The sequence below is a fragment of the Astatotilapia calliptera genome, chromosome 3, assembly GCF_900246225.1.
Source record: "Astatotilapia calliptera chromosome 3, fAstCal1.2, whole genome shotgun sequence".
NCBI lineage: Eukaryota > Metazoa > Chordata > Actinopteri > Cichliformes > Cichlidae > Astatotilapia > Astatotilapia calliptera.
Window position 1 is genome coordinate 17,006,201 of NC_039304.1, and position 25,626 is coordinate 17,031,826.

The following is a 25,626-nucleotide window of genomic DNA, read 5'->3' on the forward strand; positions in this document are numbered from 1 at the left end:
ATGTTTTGACTCCATGTGGATACAGCAGATCTGACCTTGCTTCTGAGCTTCAGTGATGCTCTCCTCTGATGGATCTGCCAAAAAACAGAACAGATGATGGCAAACAGGCATGTTCACAGTGCTGGTATTTGGTCCCATTCAGCAACATGCATGTGGTATTTTTTTTTAAACAAGAAAATGTGGGATGTAAAAATAAAACTTAACAGTCCATACTGTTGTTTCAAAAATGTTTCTTTATTTAGAAAAAAAGGAAAATGGGCAGGAGAACCTGATACAATGCTTCAACAGCATTACATGCAGTAAAAACACTACACCAGATTTAGATTATGCAACCACACAAGGATTTAAACACTGCTTGTGGCGTTTACTCCCACCTTCTTTTGACAAAACGAAGACAAAATGTGTAAAAGGGTCTATACCGAATACTGAGCACCTACTGCCAAACAACCCTCTGTTGCTTTTATGGGACAAATGGGATTGGTGGCTGTCAAAGAGCTTACATTTAAGACATTGTATCATTTTGCTCAGGAAACACTGGTCACTTCGGTCGATTCCTTTGAGCATAATCTATTGTTTATGCTGAAGACAATTCTTAGCTACTGAAGACACTTATAATATTTTAGCTCTAACACGCTTACCTCAGTTTGACTCTAATACATGTTGGTTAATACCCCATTGTTCTAATTACAGTAAATTCAGGGTTATACATCCGCATACAGACTAAACAGAGAGATTTCCTCTTCTATAACAGACTAATATGCACGTTGTTAGCAAAATGGCTTCAACTTTCTCCACCGACGAAGAGTCGACAGTGTTCAAATCGTCACTGGCAAACGTAAACGAGCACTTTCTACCTCTGAAATAACCTAACGATTTAAAAGTAAAGCTAAAATATTCACAGGGCTCATTTTAATACTGTGTTCGGCGGTTTAATATAAAAACAAATACGTGGGTATTTGACTGGTCAAGTTAGCCAACAAGAATATTCCAGACCTCCATCTTTTCTCGTTCACAACAAGAAGCATACAACCGCCATGTTGAGCGCTAACTGTGATAGCCTTAATTATATTCCTCACGGTAGCGTTTGAAAAGCAAAAATAAAGGTGGTATAGTAAATCAACGCGTTTTCAACAACCTCAGCATGTAAACAAGCATGGTACCATTAGCCAGTAATTAACCGGTAAACATCGTTTTGTGCCATTATGGCAAATACAGGGCTAAACCGAAGAAGGCTAAAACACAGGGAGCCTCACGTTAACGGCACTTTTTAACACTACGATATAATAATACCATTATGGGATAAATATAATAAACTGTTGATGGTACGTGAAATAGCAGGGCAAAAAACATCAGGGAACATACCGTCATTGCTGGTAAATAGTCCGACGTTAAGCTAACCAATCGACTGCTTTACCCAAGAAAGCCAAATAATAACTCTAGAAATTTAAAAATGGAATCAGCGGGCTTGTAAACGAGTTGCAACCATTACACTTTAAATAACACTCGCCGTTCGTCGGTAAAATTAGTGGCCAAATAATGCAACTTAACCGCCATTTCAGCCTGCTTTCGAAACGTGGCCTTTGTAGGGTTTCTCGTTTTAACAAAAATATTTTAAAGCGAATCAACAATTTAACATTATGATTCAATACAAAGCGAGCATATTACAGATATAAGTGAAAATAGTCCAAATCCGGTGAGAAGCAGGTGTTAAATAAGCAGTTGAGGCTTTCCCGAGACTTTCCTAAAGGGCGTGCGGGAAAATCCAGTTCAATATGCAGCCATCCCTCGCAGTCGAGTCTGAGGCTTGCATTCAAAGTCCCAGAGATCCAAAAATGCACAAGTCAAAAAGCCAAAACGTCGACGCATTTCTTAAAAGAGATCGAAATATAATCCAATAAACAATGTTTCTGAAGTGAAAATGTAATATTTGTCGACTATTTTCCCTGTTTCACTACAGACATTTACAGGCCTCAGCTCTGAGCCTCTTTTCTTAGAGCCCAGGCTGATCCACAGCGAGACGAACGAGGGAAGAGAGATTTTTTTTATTTTTGCTCAGAGGGAAGAAATTCACATCGGCAACATTCGGCAAACATCGGAAACGAGGCGGGTTTTGGTGAAATTATTATAAGAAGCTTCATATCTTCGCAGTCATTGGTCAACTCTTTTCAGCTACTAAATATTAACGAGAAAAAGAACGAATCCGAAGGCTTTAAATTGAATATTCACATTTTGGATGTAAAATATGCTCAACACCGCCTATTCTTGCTTAATGTAGCCAATAGGAATTAGCTTGGATTAAATCAACGCCCGCCTTTAGCTTTCATTCGCTGACAAAAACAAGCGTGCCCTCCAATTGGTTTTACGTGCAATAAAATAGATTATTCATTTAACTGGCTTGAATGGCCAATGAGCGTTTTACTACGGGTATCCACGTCCCACCTTCCGAAGAGTCAGCCCCTGTCTTTGTGAGTGGGCCAACCCGTAGTAAGACTCAATCTATATAAGCAAGCGTTGGACCTCTCAACATTCAGTAGCGCTTAGAGCGCTCCAGAGTGTGGATCAAAAAAAGGGAGGGGAACAGTTGGTAGTCAGCTTATATATGATTAAACAAAATTAACTCGGCTTTAAAGGCAACCGACAGCAGAGGTCCCTGGACTATCGCCTTCGGAGACTTTCCGGTCACCGTTGGCGGCCTGACCAGAGTCGTGGTGACAATTTAAAGGCTGTTCCTGCTCACAAAGCGGCGTGCCGAGGAAGGACGCGTCTCTTTGAATAGACAGGATGCACGGACCGCCCTCCGGCGACAGCGCATGCCCATTGCGCACGATCAAGAGAGTTCAATTCGGCATCATCAGCCCAGATGAACTTGTAGGTTTTATTTATGGAGGGTGGGATTTTCGTATTTTAAATTATATTACATATCACATACGTTACATTAGTGTCTTCAGTTATAGTGTAATTTAAAATATGGGGCAACGACATGGTTCCGTTTACAATGGGGAAATCCTATTGTTAGCGTAGCCTAGCTAGCTAACAGTAAGTAAGTAGCTTGAGCTAACTAGCATGTTGCAGGAAGTTTGTGAACTTAAAGAACATCATTATTTAAATAAATCTATGCTATCACATGAATGAAACCCCATTTTATTAAGGCGTATTGATAACTGGGCCCAGTGTGGAGATGGTATTTTGGTGTCTGTGAAGCTCTTTGATGTGTTCATTGCGTGTTTGAATTTTAACACTGTATCCACAATAAAGGCATCGTTACTTCAATAAATTCAGAGCATTTTTAAACCTGAAGGTTGTTTTTTAAGCGTGACATGACTGATATTTGATCAGTTTCTTGGTTTGCATTTTTGGTGATTTTTTTTTTTTTTTTTTTTCTTCATATAGCTAAAATTTCAATATGAAGTTATCGTGGGCAGAGATTCATGTTTTTCACGCACAGTTGTTAGCGAAACAACACGTGTTACGTGGTGTGTACACGTGTTACTTTTTACTTTATTATATTTTACGTTATTACATTATTGAAAGAACTTACAAAATGAATATGTATCGATTTTTGAGACATGATCAGTAATGTGAAGAAAGTAATTTACTTTGCTTTGTTTTCTCCCCAGAGACGGATGTCCGTCACAGAATGGGGAATCAAGTACCCCGAAACAACAGAAGGAGGACGTCCGAAACTTAGTGGCCTTATGGATCCGAGACAAGGGGTCATAGAGCGAACTGGGAGATGTCAGACATGTGCAGGTATTGTCAATTTAGCATTTATTGTCCCTATATACTCTTTTAAAGGTGGGCCATGATGTCATATTGTTTACATTGCTTCTCTTTCTTCAGGCAACATGACTGAATGTCCAGGTCACTTTGGCCACATAGAACTAGCAAAACCAGTTTTCCACGTTGGCTTCATATCAAAGATTATGAAGGTTCTTCGGTGTGTCTGCTTCTTTTGCTCCAAGCTGCTAGTGGATTCAGTAAGTAGTAATAATACAGTACTGACGTTTCACTAGAAAAAAAAATCTTATTTCTGTCCTGATGTTTCAAGTTTGGATTCTTAAAACACCTTAATCCATTACTGTTAACCTATAGAACAATCCCAAGATCAAAGACATCCTCGCAAAATCCAAAGGACAACCCAGGAAGCGTTTGACCCACGTCTACGAGTTGTGCAAAGGAAAAAACATCTGTGAAGGCGGAGAGGAGATGGACAACAAATTTGGAATGGAGCAGCAGGAGACGGAGGAGGATCTCACCAAGGAGAAGGTATTTGGGTGGGGCCTTTTAGTCACCGTGTACAAACATTCGTGGAATGGCTCAGCTATTTAACCTCATCCTTCCCTTATGGTTTACATAGGGTCACGGGGGCTGTGGACGCTATCAACCACGCATTAAACGCTCCGGCTTGGAGTTGTATGCTGAGTGGAAACACGTTAATGAGGACTCGCAGGAGAAGAAAATCTTGCTGAGTCCTGAGCGTGTGCATGAGATCTTCAAGCGCATCGCGGATGAAGAAGACATCATCTTGGGCATGGACCCCAAGTTCGCCCGACCAGAGTGGATGATTGTAACTGTGCTGCCTGTGCCTCCACTGTCTGTAAGGCCTGCTGTAGTGATGCAGGGCTCAGCTCGCAACCAGGTAAAGGACAACCGAGACTTTTTTTTTTCCCCCTCCCATATATGTGAGAGCATCCTAAATCATCATGACTTACTTAACTTCTGTTTTAAAGGATGACTTGACCCACAAACTGGCCGACATCGTCAAAATCAACAACCAGCTTAAAAGAAACGAGCAGAGTGGTGCGGCTGCTCACGTCATAGCTGAAGATGTGAAGCTGCTTCAGTTTCATGTTGCCACTATGGTGGACAATGAATTGCCAGGCTTGCCAAGAGTATGTGTGTACTTTCTGGCACCATAACGAAACAGATAAACATTCACGTGAGCTCATTATCATCTGCTATAACCAATGTTTTTCTACATCAGGCGATGCAAAAGTCTGGCCGCCCTCTCAAGTCCATAAAACAGCGTCTAAAGGGGAAGGAGGGGAGAGTGCGAGGTAACCTGATGGGGAAGCGTGTGGACTTCTCAGCTCGAACCGTCATCACCCCAGATCCCAACCTGCAAATTGACCAAGTGGGCGTACCACGATCCATTGCTGCCAACATGACCTTCCCAGAAATTGTCACACCTTTCAATATAGACAGGTACATTTTCATTTAACGTAATGATTTGTGCCTTCAAGAATTTTTTAATTTGAAGTGAACTTGTGTCAGCTAATTCGTTCGGATTATGTCTATCAGATTGCAAGAACTGGTACGACGAGGAAACAGCCAGTATCCCGGAGCCAAATACATCATCCGCGACAATGGAGACAGAATTGACCTGCGATTTCACCCAAAACCAAGTGATCTTCATCTGCAAATTGGCTACAAGGTAAGAAGGAAAAAATACATAATTAAAGCCTGACTTGATTTGCAATCCTGTGTATGTGTTCAGACTAAAAAGCACTATTTTCTGTGTAGGTGGAGAGACACATGTGTGACGGGGACATTGTCATTTTCAACCGACAACCTACACTACATAAAATGTCTATGATGGGGCACAGGGTGCGGATTCTGCCGTGGTCCACATTTCGACTCAACCTCAGGTACTCAATGACTCATCTTCTTGTCTTGAAAGTAATCTGAGTATCTTGAATTCGTTATGTTTAGTAAATCTTTTACTATATTTGTTATTAGCAGTTCCTAACGCTGTCAGTTGCAAATAGCTGTAATACAAGTGTTTTAGCGTTTCTAACATTTCGTCTCCATCCAGTGTCACCACGCCCTACAATGCTGACTTTGACGGCGATGAAATGAACCTCCACCTGCCACAGTCGCTGGAGACGAGGGCAGAGATTCAAGAGTTGGCCATGGTGCCTCGTATGATCGTCACACCGCAGTCCAACAGGCCCGTCATGGGTATCGTGCAGGACACTCTGACTGCTGTTCGCAAATTCACCAAAAGGGACGTCTTCTTGGAGAGGGTAAGGAGATTCGTTTCATCACCAGCAGTTCTTTCTCTTAAAGGATCCTAAATGCACAGTGCCTTTTGCACTCATTTAATTCTTTTATCCCCGTTACAGGGTGAAGTGATGAATCTCCTCATGTTCCTCTCCACCTGGGATGGGAAAATGCCTCAGCCGGCCATTCTCAAACCTCGTCCCCTGTGGACTGGCAAGCAGATCTTCAGTCTTATCATTCCAGGACACATTAATGTGATCCGCACACACAGCACCCACCCTGACGACGAGGACAGCGGTCCTTATAAGCACATATCACCCGGCGACACTAAGGTACAAAGGCCAGACCGTCTATGTATCAGTTACAGACTGGAAACTTATTACACTATAAGTAAACTATTTATCTCTTTCATCAGGTTATAGTGGAGAATGGTGAGCTGATCATGGGCATCCTGTGTAAGAAGTCCCTGGGAACATCAGCTGGCTCCCTCGTCCACATCTCCTACCTGGAAATGGGCCATGATATCACCCGACTCTTCTACTCCAACATTCAGACTGTGGTCAACAACTGGCTGCTCATCGAGGGTACGAAATCAGAAGTGGAGCTTTATCGCTATATTTCTGAATAGACATTAAATAAATATTCCCAAATTGATTGTTTTCATAATAAGCCCTTCTATTTTAACAGGTCATTCCATTGGTATTGGTGACTCCATTGCTGATGCCAAGACGTACCTTGACATCCAGAATACGATCAAGAAAGCCAAACAGGATGTGATAGAAGTAAGAACAATGTTTCATAAACGTCTCAAACTCGAGGCTGATTCTTATTCAGCTGGTTCACCAGTTTTTGCAGATAATAGAGTGAAATTTTATACAGGAAAATAATTTCTTTGACTCTCTGTCTGCCAGGTCATTGAGAAAGCTCACAACAACGAGCTGGAGCCGACCCCTGGTAACACACTGAGGCAGACCTTTGAGAACCAGGTGAATCGCATCCTTAACGATGCTCGAGACAAAACGGGATCCTCTGCCCAGAAGTCTTTGTCCGAGTACAACAACTTCAAGTCCATGGTGGTGGCTGGATCTAAGGGCTCAAAGATTAACATCTCACAGGTAAAGGAGTCCTCCTTACCACCTTGCATTAGAGTAATTGGATTTGATTGGAGTTCGAGACACTCGACTTGTCTTTCCTCCTTATTCAGGTTATTGCTGTGGTGGGGCAGCAGAACGTGGAGGGTAAGAGAATCCCGTTTGGCTTCAAACATCGCACATTGCCTCACTTCATCAAGGATGACTACGGTCCTGAGAGCAGAGGTTTTGTGGAGAACTCCTACCTGGCCGGCCTGACACCAACAGAATTCTTCTTCCACGCCATGGGAGGCAGAGAGGGTCTGATTGATACAGCTGTCAAGACAGCTGAGACTGGTAAGTCTGTGCAGTCTGACCAAAAAATGGAGAATAAAATTTAAACGCAGGACAAGATGTTTAAGGAAAAAAAAAATTGCCCCATTTATAGGTTACATCCAGCGTCGTCTGATCAAGTCTATGGAGTCTGTGATGGTGAAGTATGATGGCACAGTGCGGAACTCCATCAATCAGGTGGTGCAGCTGCGATACGGTGAGGACGGCCTGGCAGGAGAGAATGTAGAGTTCCAAAATCTGGCAACAGTGAAACCCTCGCACAAAGCCTTCGAAAAGAAGTGAGTCACGCACCTGACACCTGCATGTGTTCAATCACAGAAGTGGTGTTTTAAAATGATTTTAAGATCTGTGCTGAGCATTTTATTCATTTTTTTTGAAGTGGTTAACATGCCTCATCTGGTATTTCCAGGTTCAAGTTTGATTGCACAAATGAGCGAGCACTGAGGCGAACGCTGCAAGAAGACGTGGTGAAAGACGTGATGACCAATGCTCATGTCCAGGGCACCTTGGAAAGGGAGTTTGATAAGATGAAGGAGGACAGGGAGATCCTGCGAGCAATTTTCCCTACTGGTGACAGTAAGGTGTGTGAGATCACAGTAATAGATGTGTCTGCTCTCTAACTCCACTGCCCCCCCAAAACCCTAAAGGTAGTAAACATGAATGCATCTAAAAACAAAACTATGGACGTTAGACGTCTGGTATAAATCTCATGTTGCACAGATGATTCACACATTTTTATTAAACTAATTAATAAAGCTGGAGTGTCTGTGGACCTTTGTGCACCCACTTTTCTTTCGGCCATGTTTCTGTCTGCTAATCATTCGTGAGAATAAATACATAGATCAGCATATTTCTTTTTAATGGGCCACAGATTTCCTCTGAGAGATGTCTTCACTTTTATAACCGGAGCCAGTCAAAATGTGGGACGCTGACTGAATTGTCCCACATAAAGTGGGACAACTGGTCAGCTTGACTACTGAGAATGCAGAAATACTCATTCTGCTATGCTGCTTCACCTGCAGGTGGTGCTGCCGTGCAACCTGGCCAGAATGATCTGGAACGCTCAGAAGATCTTCCGAATCAACCCTCGAACTCCGACAGACCTCCATCCTCTCAGAGTGGTCGAGGGTAAGCTGAAAAATAAGAAATCTCACTGAAGCTGCAGCTCTTTATGTTCAAGGATGAATTGTGCGTGTGGAGGCTGTTGGAGCTGAGAGATCATGACCTGGCCTCAGGTGCTTCTTAAAGCTTTGTAAAGCCACTTGGTGAATTCCTGCCTGTTATATAACAAGCGGAATGATTAGATCAACATAGCTCCAGTGTTCTGACAGGGAGGAAAGGTGTTTATTTTTTCTGTAGCGTACACCACTGTAGACAAAATTTCAGTCTTTGTGCATTTGCATCCTCAGGTGTTCACGACCTGAGTAAGAAGCTGGTGATTGTGAATGGCGACGACCCTCTGAGTAGACAGGCCCAGCAGAACGCCACCTTGCTCTTTAACATCCACCTGCGCTCCACACTGTGCTCCAAGCGCATGACCGAGGAGTTCCGGCTGTCCACCGAGGCTTTCGATTGGCTGCTGGGAGAGATTGAGACCAAGTTCAACCAGTCTATTGTGAGTTTAGCACATTGACGCGAGGGGTTTAAGCGTTTTTAGGCTTCTGAACAGCTGAACATCACATTTTGTTTTCCTGCACCTCCTTTTCCAGGCTCACCCCGGTGAGATGGTGGGTGCTCTGGCTGCTCAGTCTCTGGGAGAGCCAGCCACTCAGATGACCCTGAACACTTTCCACTATGCCGGCGTGTCGGCCAAGAACGTAACACTCGGTGTGCCCCGTCTGAAGGAGTTGATCAACATTTCGAAGAGGCCAAAGACGCCTTCACTGACTGTTTTCCTTCTGGGTCAGGCGGCACGTGACGCAGAGAGGGCCAAAGATATCCTCTGTCGGCTGGAGCACACAACACTGAGAAAAGTAAGAGGAAGTCATTGTATGTACCTTTATTTTGATGGGATCTAGAGGAAGCCACAGGAAGTGTCATTTTTCAGAAAATTGTTCGGTCCTAATGTACAAGCTGGATTCTTTTTCTCTCAGGTGACGGCCAACACCGCCATCTACTACGATCCCAACCCACAGAACACGGTGGTGGCCGAGGACCAGGAGTGGGTGAACGTCTACTACGAGATGCCCGACTTCGATGTGACACGAATTTCGCCGTGGCTCCTGCGCATCGAGCTCGACCGGAAGCACATGACAGATCGCAAACTGACTATGGAGCAGATTGCAGAGAAGATCAATGCAGGTGGGGTGTGGACGCACATTTTCTTTTCTTTCTTTTTCCCTTTTCGGAATGAATTTACCATAATGTAACTGTGGCGTCTCTGTCAGGTTTTGGAGAAGACCTCAACTGCATCTTCAACGACGACAACGCTGAGAAGCTGGTGCTGCGAATCAGAATCATGAACAGTGATGAAAACAAGTTCCAGGAGGTGAGCAGCAGTGATGATTTTAATAACAGTAAATTCACTCTAGTCAGATTTTATATTTATTCATTTTCTTTATTTTTAATTTTTTGTTTCCTGCCTAGGACGAGGAGGTGGTGGACAAGATGGATGACGACGTCTTCCTGAGGTGCATCGAGTCCAACATGCTGACAGACATGACTCTGCAGGGCATCGAGCAGATCAGCAAGGTAATGGATAACGCACATTTTAATGATTGCTGCAGGAAAGTTAATGTTCTCAAACTCCTCCCTAAAGCCTGATTATAAGTTAAAGGCGCACCTCCTCTCCTTCAGGTGTACATGCACTTGCCCCAGACTGACAACAAGAAGAAGATCATCATCACAGAGGACGGTGAGTTCAAAGCCCTGCAGGAGTGGATCCTTGAGACGGACGGAGTGAGTCTCATGAGAGTGCTCAGCGAGAAAGACGTCGACCCCGTCAGGACCACCTCCAACGACATTGTGGAGATATTCACGGTACAAAAGCATAAAAATGGTTTTATCTCAGTGGAGCAAAATACTGTTGTTTTTTGTTTGTTTTTGTTGTCCTTGTTATTTACTTTCCCCTCTCCTCTCCTGCTTTTTCTCTCTGTTAGGTCTTGGGAATTGAGGCTGTGCGAAAGGCTCTGGAGAGGGAGTTGTACCACGTCATCTCCTTCGACGGTTCCTACGTCAACTACCGCCACTTGGCTCTGCTCTGTGACACCATGACCTGCCGAGGTCACCTGATGGCCATCACCCGTCACGGCATCAACCGCCAAGACACGGGACCGCTCATGAAGTGTTCCTTCGAGGAGACGGTATGAGAACTAACTACTGAATTATTTTTAATCTGAATCATGAAGATTTTGTCCTCATAGTTATGTTCTTTTATTTTCTGTTTAGGTGGATGTGTTGATGGAGGCGTCATCCCATGGAGAGTGCGATCCCATGAAGGGTGTGTCAGAGAATATCATGCTTGGCCAGCTAGCACCAGCGGGGACGGGCTGCTTCGACCTACTGCTGGACGCTGAGAAGTGCAAATACGGCATGGAGATTCCCACAAACATACCCGGCATCAGCGTGGCTGGACGTAAGTGGGGGAAAGTCTGTTGGATAGAACCAGGGATCGTTTGTATTGCAGATTTATTTATTTATTTTTTACTTTTTCTTTTTTCTTTATACGATATTTATGTTCCGTCTCCATCCGATTTGCAGCCACGGGAATGTTCTTCGGCACTGTGCCCAGTCCCATGAGCGGCATGTCCCCTGCTATGACCCCATGGAACACCGGAGCTACCCCAGCCTATGGCGCTTGGTCTCCCAGTGTTGGTAAGTGTGTGTGAGCGCCTACATTGCTTTGTGGGCGGGTTTTTTTTTTTTCTTGTTTGTTTTTTAATTTTGTTCTTCATTTACTGATGTTTGATTTTTAATTTACCCTCCAGGCAGCGGCATGACCCCTGGAGGAGCAGGGTTCTCCCCCAGTGCAGCATCAGATGCAAGTGGCTTTTCTCCTGGTTACTCCCCTGCTTGGTCTCCCACTCCTGGCTCTCCAGGATCTCCGGGACCTGCCAGCCCATACATCCCATCTCCAGGTTAGATACTGACTGGGCACATTTGATCTCTTGTTTGGGCAGTTACCTTGGATACACGCTTCATAATGTCTTTAGATCCATTTGTTGTGTTGTGTTAAATCTGCATGCATTAAAGTCAAAGACTCATCCTGGATGGTTTCTTACTCATCTCTAAAATGTCTCTTCTTCTTTAGGTGGAGCCATGTCACCAAACTACTCCCCCACTTCCCCCGCCTACGAGCCTCGTTCCCCAGGTGGCTACACCCCACAGAGCCCGGGCTACTCCCCTACCTCTCCGTCCTACTCCCCCACCTCTCCCTCTTACTCTCCCACCAGCCCCAACTACAGCCCGACATCTCCTTCCTACTCGCCCACCTCGCCCAGTTACTCCCCAACTTCTCCTTCCTATTCGCCCACGTCTCCTTCCTACTCCCCCACCTCTCCCTCCTACTCCCCCACCTCTCCCTCCTACTCTCCCACCTCCCCCTCCTACTCTCCCACTTCGCCCAGCTATAGTCCGACGTCGCCGAGCTACAGCCCGACGTCGCCCAGCTATTCACCCACCTCACCGTCTTACTCTCCCACCTCGCCTTCTTACTCCCCCACGTCTCCATCCTATTCGCCCACCTCCCCTTCGTACTCCCCCACGTCTCCTTCCTACTCGCCGACCAGCCCGAGCTACAGCCCCACATCACCAAACTACACCCCCACCTCACCCAGTTACTCCCCTACCTCCCCATCTTACTCCCCGACATCGCCATCTTACTCCCCGACTTCTCCCAACTACACCCCGACCAGCCCCAACTACTCACCCACTTCTCCCTCGTACTCACCCACCTCTCCGTCATACTCGCCTTCCAGTCCACGCTACACCCCGCAGTCGCCCACTTATACGCCCAGCTCACCATCATACAGCCCCAGCTCGCCCTCTTACTCCCCCACCTCACCCAAATATACTCCGACCTCGCCTTCATACAGCCCCAGCTCCCCAGAGTACACTCCCACCTCCCCCAAATATTCTCCCACGTCACCCAAGTACTCCCCAACATCGCCGAAGTACTCTCCCACTTCTCCTACTTACTCTCCGACGACTCCAAAATACAGCCCCACCTCTCCCACCTACTCCCCCACCTCCCCCACCTATACCCCCACCAGCCCCAAATACTCTCCTACATCCCCCACTTACTCCCCAACTTCACCCAAATACTCACCCACATCTCCCACGTACTCGCCGACTAGTCCCAAAGGCTCAACATACAGCCCCACCTCCCCTGGATACAGCCCCACCTCCCCCACCTACAGCCCGGCCATCAGCCCTGACGACAGCGACGAGGAGAACAACTGATGAGCTGCGCAGGAGAAGGGGAGGCGGCTAAAAGAAATAACAGAACGGGGACGAAGCTCCATCGCCTCGTGGGAGACAACTAAACGGACAGCATCTTTAAACAGCTGGAGGTGACGGAGCTTTTAGCCACTGGAGGGTCCCAGCTGTGATCATTTCCTGTGAGGAAAACTCAAGCCTGGGACCATCCGAAGGAGCTGCCCCCCCCCCCCTCATCTTTAACCCCCCCCCCCCCAAAAAAAAAAAAAAGTTCAAAACTATTATGTGAAAGACTTGAACTGCTTTGCCTGAAGGAAAAAAGGCTGCCTTTTTGAAATAGTTTTTTAATTTTCACTTGGGGTGTTGAAGCAAAACTGAGAATCCCTCAAGAGGATGAAAAGGAGAGGAAGATGTGGTGAATATTTAAACTGTGGAGGGGGAAATGAGTCTCTTTTTAACTTTATAGTGTCCTGCATCCAGTCTCTCTCTCTTGCTCTTATTAATTAAATGGTTGTTTTTTGTTTTTTTTTGGTTCCTGGAACGCGTACATATTGCCAAAAGCCTTTTCCGAAAAGCTAAGCAGATTGTATTCATCACCAAAAGCATAAGCTGGAAGGAAAATCGAGGAGGGTTAGCCTGCGCCTTTTTGTTTACTGCACATTTCACCGAGGTGTGTCTTGTGAGACCCCCTGCCCAATTTTTTTTTTTTTTTTTTTTCTCCTGCTTTTGTAGAAGAACACTTGCTGCCAGTTGTTTTGGGGGCTCGAGTGCAATTACATTAAAACATGTCGTCTCCATTAACGCATCCATTACAGGAGAGAGAAACTGGCATGCAGTTTATACAAAAAAAGACGCTTCTCATTCAGAGCATCTTCGACTGCATAAGCGTATGTACCCATCGGCCTCGCACTCTTCCTCCTTCACACCCCAGAGCGCTGAATGATGTCATAAACACCCGCCAGCATCCTATTGTCCTCTGCTATTTTGGAGACTTGTGCATCAAAAGCAAGAAAAAGAAGAAAACTTTTCCAAATGATCTTCCCCTGATGCGGGAGAATTTAAAGATTTCTATTAAATAAAATAGAAGGATTGTCTTTACTTTTGAGTTCAGGAGGAAATGGGGCAGCCGTGGATGAGGGATACTAGTTTGGCATTGCTGCTTCTGTCACTGTTTGCATGAGTAACACATGTTGATACATTTTGATCAAGCTTTAGTTTGAGCATTTTTTTTCCCACATCCATCTGGCTTTTCACTAATCATTGTCCCATCTCTGATAGTTGATTTGTACACAGGTTTATTTGGACTATTTAAGAAAGAAAGTTAACTACTATTCTGTGTGAATAGAGACAAAGTAAGACTTCTTTTTGGCTTTTCACTTGTTTGCTTTTGGTGATTTTTATAAACCTGTTTCCAGGAGGCTCATGTTCACACACTGTGGATGAAGAGGGCAGGGGGTGAAGGAGGAGTGCTTTATTTTTACATTTTTCTCCCACTCACGACTTACTTTTCTGTTCACTCTCAGCTGTATCGCATTTTGACCGATGTCACCAGGTTGTGAAAGAGGAAAGGTTGAACTTATTTTTATTTTGTCCTCGGTAAGAGTAACGATTTTGTTTTTTCTTTGAAAGCGGAGATCGTCCAGAGAAACGGCGCCTTTGGCCTCTCTTTAAAACACTGTTACCCACTACATTAGTGTGAGCTTTCTTTTCAGTGCGGGTGCTTTCTCTCGTGCTTTGATGATGTCAGGGAACAGTCTGTACCCCTGATGGAAAAACTCATCTGAATATTTTGGACTTGCTGGATCCCCTTCCCTTTTCCCTCTTCATCCATGAGTGATCCTCATTTCTGAAAATCAGTGTTTGTTTTTTTTCTTTCTACAAGTGTACCTGTGACGAGGGGAATCATAGGGAGGAGAGCAGGTGTTGGATGTGATTGGGAGTCCCGAGGCATCGGTTGGGTTTTGTTCTGAAAATCTTCAAATGTCTACTTTTGTAAAACACTGCTTCCCCAATGGGTGTTGAATTTAAAGGACTGCATCCCTCTGGCCTTTGACAGAACCCAGGTTTGGTGACTGCACTCAGTAAATATCTCGGTGGACGCTATGTCTGCATCCAATCCTGTAGTCTTAAATATGTGCTGTTCTCTCAATGCAGGTCATCGGGACTCCCAGTGCGAATGAATGAATGGGAGTGTGTGCGTGAGTGAATGAAGGGTGATGCAGAGTGTAAAGCTGAGGAATGACTTTACATGTGTGGGCAAAGGAAGGTTTAAATTAAAGTTGCCACTGTATAGAAATCAAGTCATGATCTCATTCTGTATCTGTTCTTTGTTTTTGACTTGAAAAAACCGAATAAAAGTTTTACTATAAAATTGTTTTGTCTTTTTTAAATCAGCATCTACGTTTAGTAATTATTATTTCAGGCACTTATAAATCTGATAGCAGCATTCAGTTTTCCTGCTAATAAAATGTAAATTGAATGGAGAAACTTGGAATGCATCTGGAAAGTATTCTCAGCCATTGTGTCATATTTTGTCATTTCAGTCTTACTCCAAAATGGATTAAATTCACTTTTCATCTCAAAATTCTGCACACAATAAGTCCAGTGAATTGTCTGCTGATCTCTGTGACAGGATTGTATCAAGGCGTGGAGGTCCCAGTGAACTCAGCAGCTTCATCTCTAAAGGGAAGACGTTTGTAAACCAGCAGGACTCTTCCTAGAGCTCTCTGCCTGACCAGTCAGGGAGGTGACCAAGAACCTGATGGTCACTGTAACAGAGCTCCGACGTTGCTCTGTGGAGAGAGGAGAGCCTTCCAGGAGGACGATCATTTCTGCAGGATTCAAAACTGATCGAATGAGCAGACTGGAGCCACTCAGTCTCAGAAGCCTGGAAAAAAGGCAGTTTTGTCCAGGATGACTTAGTTTTAAGTTACACATGAATTAACAAGTAAAGCTCTCTCTGCTTTCATATTAAACAGCTTCTGTCTCCCTCTTTGCAGCCAACCTTTACGTCACTGCCATCTTGTGGCCGCAAGATGGCAGTGACTTATTTGTGGAGACTTTAAAAGGAAGTCAGTGATTTGGAATCGTGTTTGACAAACTTTCATTAGGAAAGTCCAGATTTTCACTTGATTCCCGTTTTCCTCACGTGTTGGAGACTCACTCTGAAAGCATGTTTGATTTACATCATCATGTTGGGACATTTTCTTCATCAACTTATTTAGATAGAACTATAAATCCCTCGGGTGGGTTCCTCTGGAAAATTCAGTAAATTTATCTCTTATGGATCTATAAATTAGAGAGGCTGATGCTGTCAGAGGTGTAAACTCCCATCAGTTCACTGGATGGGCTTTTTGTAAGGTGACACTGCAGAGAAGCAGCTCTGAACAAACCATTATATTGTATTCATTGTATTCGTCACTGTGAGATCCTTTCAGTGTTTGCTCCTGCTTTGAGCTGATTTCAAACATCATGCTGATGTTTGTGTTCACCTCCTGTACATCTGTGGTTTCATGTCTGTGGCTGCACTGTTTTTGACTTTCTATCACAGACACGTCAGCACTGACTAGCTTGAAGTCGAGGAAGACTGTGTCCAGCAGGAGGCTGAGTGGATCTCAAAGTCTTTGCCCCCCTGCAAAAACCTCCTCTCCCAGTGGGAGCTGGAGTGCCTTGGGTAAGAGTCGTGAACATATGTTCAGTATGCAGCCAGTATTCAGCTAAAGTCAGTGACTTGAAGAGCAACAGAAACATGTACAAGGAGGAGAAAATCTTCTGACTTCCTCCTCTTTGTACTCGTGTTTGAGATTGCCTAACCTGAAGCAGACGTGCTACATGAACCCCACTCTACAAGCATGATTGCTCTTTCCTTTATCCACCAAGTTTGCAAATCATTACCAGGAAATATAAACTAACCTTCTCTCTTCTTCACCGAGTTCCTCCGCTGAGTTCTCCGCTCGAGTGTGAGTCCTCTGAGCTATAGGCAGATGTAGCTGTCGCCAACAAGTCTTACCTCTGCCCTGTTAGACTTCACATTAACCTCAAGATGTTGAGCTGCAAAAAGTAGGAACATGGTAAACTTTGAATGTTTTAATGTTGCTGTTGATATTTCTTAATCACCGTGAGTCTGTACTGTTTGAAATTATGGGATTCTGCAGATGTGGTCTGCAGTTCTTTAGGTGGGAGGACTACCTTCTTACTTTCAGGTATGTGTGCAGGCACTGCTTTGACTTTCGGAGTCAAAAAGATCAAACTGCAGAGGGTTATTTACTGGACTTTTAGAATTAGTGAGACTGTAAATTATGTCATTACCTGCACTAATTGGAGGTCACTAATCCTGGCATGAGTAAACAAATTAAAGTCCTCAAACTAACTGAGAGAAGTAAAACTGACTGTTTTTTCTTATTTAGTGCAACAGCTCAAGTACTGAAACATACTGTAGCTTTCATCTGGCTGAGCCTTTTCTTTTTAGATTTATAACATTTACACACTGTGCCTGAGAGAAAACACACTTGGCTGACTGCAATAATATTCAAACGCCACTAGATGTCCCCCTAATGCCTCTTATCATCCAGCCTCTGTGTTGGTCTTCCAGTTCGGCCTTTTTTCAGTGTGGTTGTAGCCCATGGGGCTTGGCCTTTAATATGGAGATGGTACAAGGGCTTGCTCCAAACTGTGCCATAGGCCCTCTTCAGATCAGTCAAACATGGCACAAAACAGGTAGCCAATCAGAATTGCAAAACAGGAGCAAAAGAAACTGTTCGGCATTGGCAGAGAAGATTTGGTAAGTTTTTCATGGGCACAAACATCGCACTCAACTCTGCTGCCCAACCAACAAATGGGTTGAGCAGCAGCATCATTTGAGTGAAAAGGCGGGGCTCTAGAGTTCGACCAATTTCTCAACAGTGCAAAAAATAAAATAAAAAATAAAATAAAATCAAAAAATCAAAAATCGAATGGCCCCATTCGGCAAAAACAAAAAACAAAAGTCTCCGCACTCTGATAGTCTCCATGTAATCAACAACAACAAACACACATTATGCCCATATCATGGTCTAAACCAATCAGAGATAGTCAGGGGCGGGACTTCTCTGATTGGCCGTGGTCCAGATATTTCTGTAGCTCTTCTTGTCTACATTTGAAAGTGCGGCGGATAGAGGGAGGTGAGTAGCGTGATTAACGCAATATCGATTCATTAAATCCTGAATCGACTTTTAAGTATAAACGTATTTTTGACAGAAACGCCAGAATCTCAGGTTAAAGCTCACAAAACTATTTCAACAACCACCAAACAGCTAAAACGGTAAATGAGAGCAGGTTAACGGATTCGACATAAAAACGTCAGAATCAGCGAGATGTCGGTTTTCTGACCTAACGGCACGTACACGGACACGCTGAAAGTCGAAAGCACAGATCCGGTCTTTGTGTTTACGTCACTTTTTTTGCGCTAGATTCTGATGCTGCAGGTTTTTTTTCGATCTCCAACCAAAACTGACTGAACCAGCAGCAAAAAAAGATCCAAACTATGCTTCACATTTGATAAACATCGTCACGAATTCCCTCTTACTTTTGCTGTTTTGCTTCCACCAAAAGCACATCTGGCACAGCTGCTCTCTCTCTCAGTATACTTCAAGAACAGTTTTCTGTCTCAAATCTGTTTTCTGCATTATTCGTTGGCTTATTACGCACAAGTTATGTACAGTGCTGTCGGCTACTGTTTTTGTTTTTGTTTTTCAAAAATGACCTCCACAAGAAAGCGTAATGTCTGCTGTTTAATAGCGAAGAAATTTCAACTTTTTAAATATTTACATTAAAATTAAATTTTTTCTAAATTATGCCAAATTACTGCTAAATGATCATAATTATAATATTTCTGACTGTCTGAGGCAAAATTCAATCAAATCGAATCGGGACTTCGTGAATCAGAATCAAATGGATTATAGAAATCAGTGATGATACCCTGCCCTAGTGAGTAGCCTAGGCCCGACAGAAGTGGATGTAGCTGTGGGTAATGACAAAAGATGAAAAGAAGGATTGATAACTTTTTCGTTAAGGCCTGATCTGTGTGAAATTCATAGCCAGTGCTCTGACACAGAGCCATCAACGCTGAAAAAGCAGTGTATCCAGAAAGCTCATTATATGCTGCGATAAATGCACTGCCCAAGTTTCCCCTCTCCCCACTGCCTTTAAGCAGCAGTCAGCAGCAAACAGGTTGTCAGAGGAGGCCGATGTGATTAAGTTTAACATTGTCTACAATATTGCCAAAGAGTGCCAAAGTGCCAAAGCACTTTAAGCACAAGCACTTTTTAAGTAACTTATCCTTCCTATAGAACTGTGCTCCAAATAAAGAACTTTGTTAGTTAATCATTTACAAATCAATAATGTCTGTATGGACAGCAACTTAAAAAAAAAAGTGAACTTGATTAAGCAATGCGGTTGAAAAATTTGGGTGCACCTAGCCTTTGTTTTGTGCAGCATTTACAGGGTGTAAACCCACTTCCCTTTGGGGAAGGTTTTGTTTAAAGTTTGCTTGGTCACCTGGTTAGATTTACTGCTTCTGTGATTCTTGAGTCACTTGAGTCTTGTGATAGTCGTGAACAAAGCTGAACTTCTGTGTCTTTATCTTTTGAAGTTTTCATTGGAGACGATGCTTGACACGTACACACTGACATACGTCTACAGATGTAGACCTCCATTTGTGGTCGTACGTAAGAACTGGTGCCACGCTGACCTCAGCAGGACCATCATCAGACAGATGACTTTAATATGTGTTCTGTTTTTGTCTCAGGATGTTTCCAGGTGATTTTGTTTGTCATGCACATTGCTCAGCTCATCATGGGTAAGCACAGGTGCACTCACTGTTAGACAGATGTAGACATTTTCATAAATGTATACAGTTAGGTATTTTTCTGTGTCCTAAAAGGAGCATTGAACCTCCATGACTGTCCCAGGGAGCCCTTTATTCCCATCTACCTGCTGGTGGTTGGAGTGGTGACCTTGCTGTTCTCCATCCTTCAGTGTCTCCGCAACTGCAGGAGCGCCTGGAGCTGCCTCGTTTCACTCTTCGTCTTCTGCTGGTTCATTGCTGGTAAGCTGAAAAATGGAAGAAAGCAGTTTTGTTTTGTTTGTTTGCTTCCCAGAAAGCAAATGTAAGACTCAGCATGTAGGTAAAACCTTCAGACATTCGCACCCAATTACTTCCTGATCTTACTGCTCATATGTTACTTCCACTGGTTGCCTTGGTTACCTCCTCCAGACCACACTATTTATGTGTGTTGCTGCATTGTTAAATAAACTAACACTGTCTGCACTTCAGTCAAATCTTGATTGTTTGATTTTAAATTCACTCTGCTGGTGAACAGAGGTAAATAAAATAATGTGGAACCCATTGATTTCATGTATGAAAGTTCTTGGTATGGGCAGCACCAAAAAACCAATAAAGCATGTGAGAGAAACAGATATGGTAGGTGTACCATAATAACAAACATTCATCAGCGTTATGTTAATGAATCACACAAGTGCACTGGAGAAAGAAAATAAATAATAGTCATGAAACTCTTCACTTCTATATTAAACATTTTATTTTTGCTCTGTCTTTCAGGAAACGTGTGGATCTACTCCGTCTATGAGCCCAACTACAATAAGACAGCGAGCCCGCATATGTACTGCGACAAAACACTCTACCTGTTTGCCTTCTGGACCATGAACCTGAACTACATCCTTTTAGGCTTCTCGCTCTTCTGTCCCTGTTGCTTGTGCTTTTTTGTTTTGCCTTTACCCTATGGTGAATAAACAAAAAGCAATGAATACTGTGGATGGTGGTTTATATTGAATAACGATTTAAAAAGTTATCTTACGTCATGTCGTAATATGACACGTTCATCATTGGCTGATGTGTTAACAGGTTCCTTTCATGTGAGAATATGAAAGTAAAGACATTTATGTCCTTGTATGCTGTTGTATTATTTTAAGCTTGATTTGTATGTTAAGTAATACTTTCACACACTTCGCATTTTCTGATTTGTCATCCTTCTGACACTCTTATCTTTGATTTACCTGACATATACAGTCTCACGGCTTCCTTTGTGTCTCTGTAGGCTTCATTACTAGCTCGTCATGATGCCAGAGAGTGATAGACCTCAACACACTTGCATACCTCAACCAATAAGTAAGAAAGTGATTTTGAACAGTTTTGCACACATCTGCTGCTGCATGGTGTCATTTGTGAATGAAACCATATCGTGTCTGCTGTCCATCAGATTTGATCTCCATGGTATTCTTCATCATGTTTGTTGTTCAGGGGATAGTTGGTAAGTGAGAGAGGCACTATAATCAGAATGAATTTATCTACATTCATTTAATGTGTTGGAAATAAAACTTGAAAATTGAAATAACATAATGAAATAATGAACTGTGGAACAGCAACTTGACACTCCTCATTTTCGTGTTTGTAGGATTTGTGCACATTAATAACTGTCCGAGGCGCCATTCATCCCCATCTATATGTTCCTCTGTGGTCTCATAATCGTCTTCTCTGTACTGAGCTGTTTGAAGAACTGGTGCAATATTTTCTGTTGCTAAATGAACAGACTAAATGAACAAGTAACTGAGAAATAGAAAATAATCCTCTCGATGACAAAGTTAGGATTTAGCTAAAGGAGTGGCTGATTGCAGATTCCTCTTAGAAACACTGGTTACAGTGATGTCACATATAGGACTCTATCCACCAGTTTTTGGGGTATATTTACGTGCGATCATAGCAACACCTACAATAAAAAGAAATAAAAATAAACAAATAAATAAATAAATGTGCAGAACAAAAAGAACTCAAATCTGACTTCTAGACAGCACATTTTTCTTCAAGTCATTTGCGCCACTTCTTCCAAGTCCAGCAAAGAACTGACTGCAATAACATTCAAAGACCACTAGATGTCCCCCTAATGCCTCAAATCACACAGCCCTTAATGCTTCATTTTTGATATTAAGCATTTATTTTATTTTATTTTAATTTATTTTGTTTTGTTTTATTTATCACACCAGCCTTCATCGTGGCTGTTGTTACTGTACTTGAAAGGATGATAGCATTACTACTACTACTGATAAGAATAAAATTAAACATTATTACTCCTTCCTGATCAGTTTATCCAGCTCCAGTGCTGATCCCCCAGCAGACCACAGTAAAGTACGCTGTGCTCACCACAGCTGACTGATGGAAAATCAACATCACTTTGCTGCACATGTTTAAGGATCACGGCTCTTACTGCACATCACCAAATCAGCGAGTGCTCTGCCCAGCCTCACACACTGTGTCCAGTTTGTCAGATAGTCAGTAATCCATGAGATGGTGCACGTGTTTACTGACACTTCCTGTTGTCCTCCTCTCAGTAGCAGCATCTGAATCTAGTTAAACGTATTTGAGGAATCAAAGGTGATCAATAACTCTAGTAACAAGCAGATGATTGCATCATCCACTGACAGATTTGTCCTGCAGAGCATCAGAGATGTTTTTACCTGGAGTCTTGGGTGGTTTAGCCACTCCAGCACCTTCACCAGATGTGATGTGAGGGTAGCTGGTTAATAGCCGTTAAGCTCTGATGGTGCTTACTTCTTTGGGTAGCAGATCCCAATATTTGAAAGTCAAAAAGTTGGCTTAATTTCTTTAGTTTAATACATTAAAAAAAACTTTTCGTGATCTCTCAAAGAGCTCACCTGTGGGAAATATCACATCTGCCAATGAAAGATGTTGCTGCGAAGGAATAATAAATTCCTTCACAGCAATTTTGAATAATAACTTCAAACTTGTGTCAAAAATTTCAAATTTTGTTTGGTAAAATGAATAAAAACTTCTCAACAGATGGGCCATGTCACATAAGGTTTATTTACTGTAACATGCCAATAAGAAATCTGAGTGTACCCAGTGTAAAAATGCTCAGTTAGTGCCTGATGACCTGAAGAAGATGTGGATGTCTTGCTTTTCATCATCATCCTCCATTGCTGATGCTAGCTGCAGCTCTGTCAGTGAATTTGGATTTCAGGCTCAACTACTGTACACTCTTCAGGTTTTAGATATATTTTCTGATTGACCGGGTGCTTTATCAGGTTTTATGTGTTGCCATGGTTATTTCTGAGAGCTTTGTCAAGTTATGAAAAGTTTAAACACGCATGAGACAACTTGCAGCTCACCACCGTTGTCTTGCCATCTTTGTTTGTTGGTCTTCAACACATCCAAAGATCGCTGCTCACTCCTCTGAAACTCTTGTTCTTCCTCTAATCCAGATGTGTTCTGGTACCAAAGTTTGACACCAGCTGATTTATTAGTACAGACGGTTGGTATCCTAAAAAGTAGAGTTTGGTATACAAACCTATTGTTTCTACTGTTGGCGTCTCCTTCTTTGTAAGTCAGCCAGTGTGGTTGTGTTAGTCGCTCTGGCACAAACAGCACACCAAAGCTGATCCAAGTGTTCAGTGGGTTTGAGGTCAGGACTGCAGGCAGGTATTACCATCCAAACTCCACCTCTGTCAGGGCGAGCGTTGTAGCGATTGCCACTGGTTTCAGTCTTGTGTTCCCAGTGATGCGGATGCTGACGCACACTATCACAATGACTCAAAACTTTGCCTTAGTCTCTGTCATGGTATCTGTGTATCTTCGCTGATGTCTGCTCGTCACTTATCCATTTTTTAAAATTTCTAAAACAGTAACTGTAATTCAGAAAAAAAAGACAGATTTCATGCAGTTTTCATTCATACTCACGATAAAATGAAAATGTACCTAAAGTAGGAGGAATTATCCTGGAATTTTGAACTGTTTGACATTTGCTGCACAGAGCCAACAACACCAAAAACAGTTTGGGTGTTCTTTAAGGAATATGGCTGAAGAACAAGTATTAAAGTGAAAGTCACTGTAAAAGGAAGTGTAGACAGCAACACTTTCAATCTGACTGCACTATATATTGCCAAGTTCTCATGAAACTCTCTCTCTTCAAAGACAAAGACCTGTCAGTCGTGCAAACAGGTAGGCCTTAATCCAATCACTTAATACATTTAAGGTTTATTTGATAACTATTTGATATACATTTATATCCATTTGTTATTCAGATTTTCGACATGCTGTATGTTCAGTATCATTTCATTTTCACAGACTAACGAATAACTGTTTATAATTTGTCATACTTATTCTAGACTTATCGTTTCTTTTACCGGACATATAGACAGCTTGAGCATGTCTCACAGCCTTGTTTGTGTCTTTGTAGGTCCATTTATAACTAGTCATAATGCCAGAGAGTGAAAGACCTTATTTCACCTGGATACGTCAAACAATAGGTGAGAGAATGATTTAAAATGTTTTTGCACACATCTGCGGCTGCAGCTTGGAGTCATTTGTGACTGAAATCACTTTGTGTCTGCCTTCCTTCAGCTTGCACCTTGCTGGTTTACCACATCATGTTTTTTCTTCAGGCGATCACTGGTAAGTGACAGACGCTCCATATTCAGATTGCATTCCTTTTAAATGTATTTTATGAAAACAATGTTTAAAAAAATGAAATAACCAAAATGATGTAATAACCATTTGACCGTCTTTATTTTCATACTTGTGGTTTGCAGGATTGGTGCACATTGATGATTGTCGAATTGACCCCTTCATCCCCGTCTATCTGTCTGGTTATGGATTCATAGCCGTGTTCTGGTTGTGGTCTAAGAGGTGGTGTGGTATCATCCTTTGGTCTGCATCCATCGCCATTGTCTTTATGTGGTTCATCATGGGTAAGCGTTATAAATTATACAGTTTCTTAACAGTGCAGTACTGAGAAATATTACACATAGTCTGCATAGCATAAAAAAAAACAACAACACGAAAACCCAGAGATTTTTCACAAGAGTAAAATTATTGGTGATTATTGGTGAAATATCCCTATTGCTGCTTTGTGCTTGCTTGAAGTGTAAGAAGTTCCCATCACTCTTGTTTCCTTTTACATGATCACAGTTTTAAATAATAAAGTTATTGTAGATGCAAATAATCTTCATGAGATTAATATGACTGAAGGTCAGGCTTCAGGCTGCAATGAATGCTAATACAAAAGAAGAGTCACAATTCACAAACTGTGATGTGTTGTTTTCTGCTGCTTTCAAGTGCCCTAAATTCACTGGTGCAGCTTTTAAGAAGAAGAGCTTTGAAACTAAATAGAAATAAATAATTGAATAATTGATTCCATGCTCCCTCTGTTCCGTTTCTTCCTTGTCACTCTTGTCTCTGTGCTCCATGGTCTGTTTTTGTGCCTCCCTAAACCTGTCGTGTCCACGTCGCTGTGTCAAATCTGCTTCTCTGCTTCCTGTTTTATTTTGACAGTCTCCCGTCGGGGTGCGTAATGTCCTGTTTTGCCCACCTCAAAAAAAGACATGTCAGCCGTGTCTCCCAGCTGTTTCCTCTTGGTCTTGTTCACCACTTGTATTTATGTGTCTGCGTCTATCCCTGCTCATAGTCTTGTCCTACCCTCATACTCGCCTGTGTGTGCGCACATTTGTGTCTTCTTTTCCTGCCTCCTGCACAATCATGATCAAGCTTTCTTAACTGATTCCCTTATATTTCTCCAGGTACCATTCGCATCTACTCCGTTTATCAACCTGACTACAACAAGAACACTAAAGACCCCGATCATTACTGCGACAAGACGCTCTACCTGTTTGCATTTTGGACCACCAACCTGGCCTTCGTCCTGTTAGCTGTTCTTTTTTGCTCGTATTCTTTAGCTGTTTATTTTCTGATAGAAAGTGATGATAATGAGACTCAAACGCTGCTTGGGGATAACCAAAATAATGCAATGTTTATAGT

General features: G+C 42.8%; 2 protein-coding genes across 6 annotated transcripts; both read left to right on the top strand.

Annotated features, from left to right (window-relative positions):
• Positions 1 to 2,522: 2,522 nt before the first annotated feature.
• Positions 2,523 to 15,174, top strand: polr2a (RNA polymerase II subunit A). Its single transcript, XM_026162087.1, has 29 exons — positions 2,523 to 2,868; positions 3,618 to 3,750; positions 3,841 to 3,977; positions 4,093 to 4,266; positions 4,358 to 4,639; positions 4,731 to 4,892; positions 4,985 to 5,205; positions 5,302 to 5,434; positions 5,524 to 5,648; positions 5,816 to 6,026; positions 6,126 to 6,335; positions 6,419 to 6,587; positions 6,691 to 6,785; positions 6,915 to 7,118; positions 7,208 to 7,430; positions 7,522 to 7,705; positions 7,837 to 8,008; positions 8,450 to 8,555; positions 8,837 to 9,042; positions 9,137 to 9,400; positions 9,521 to 9,728; positions 9,815 to 9,915; positions 10,014 to 10,118; positions 10,224 to 10,406; positions 10,526 to 10,729; positions 10,815 to 11,001; positions 11,127 to 11,240; positions 11,354 to 11,503; positions 11,677 to 15,174. The coding sequence occupies exons 1-29, from the start codon at positions 2,782 to 2,784 to the stop codon at positions 12,825 to 12,827; spliced, it is 5,901 nt and encodes a 1,966-aa protein (XP_026017872.1). The 5' UTR covers positions 2,523 to 2,781; the 3' UTR covers positions 12,828 to 15,174.
• Positions 15,175 to 17,889: 2,715 nt separating this feature from the next.
• Positions 17,890 to 20,606, top strand: LOC113018764 (transmembrane protein 272-like). 5 transcript variants are annotated; one of them, XM_026162124.1, is made up of 5 exons: positions 17,890 to 17,962; positions 19,432 to 19,507; positions 19,588 to 19,638; positions 19,723 to 19,887; positions 20,401 to 20,606. In XM_026162124.1, exons 2-5 carry the CDS (start codon positions 19,447 to 19,449, stop codon positions 20,589 to 20,591), a joined length of 468 nt encoding a protein of 155 aa, XP_026017909.1. In that variant the 5' UTR covers positions 17,890 to 17,962; positions 19,432 to 19,446; the 3' UTR covers positions 20,592 to 20,606. The 5 variants fall into 5 exon arrangements, with proteins under 5 accessions (XP_026017909.1, XP_026017910.1, XP_026017913.1 ...); XM_026162125.1 differs by having other exon boundaries at positions 19,726 to 19,887; XM_026162128.1 differs by having other exon boundaries at positions 19,751 to 19,887.
• The last annotated feature ends 5,020 nt before the right edge of the window (positions 20,607 to 25,626 follow it).

Excerpts from the sequence above, each read along its gene's own strand:
- LOC113018764 (XM_026162124.1), top strand. The coding sequence starts at position 19,447 with ATGCTTGACACGTACACACTGACATACGTCTACAGATGTAGACCTCCA. Across the intron at positions 19,639-19,722 it reads CATTGCTCAGCTCATCATGG|GAGCATTGAACCTCCATGAC; the intron begins GTAAGCACAGGT and ends GTGTCCTAAAAG. Across the intron at positions 19,888-20,400 it reads CTTCTGCTGGTTCATTGCTG|GAAACGTGTGGATCTACTCC; the intron begins GTAAGCTGAAAA and ends TCTGTCTTTCAG.
- polr2a (XM_026162087.1), top strand. The coding sequence starts at position 2,782 with ATGCACGGACCGCCCTCCGGCGACAGCGCATGCCCATTGCGCACGATC. Across the intron at positions 4,640-4,730 it reads AGGGCTCAGCTCGCAACCAG|GATGACTTGACCCACAAACT; the intron begins GTAAAGGACAAC and ends TCTGTTTTAAAG. Across the intron at positions 8,556-8,836 it reads TCCTCTCAGAGTGGTCGAGG|GTGTTCACGACCTGAGTAAG; the intron begins GTAAGCTGAAAA and ends TTGCATCCTCAG.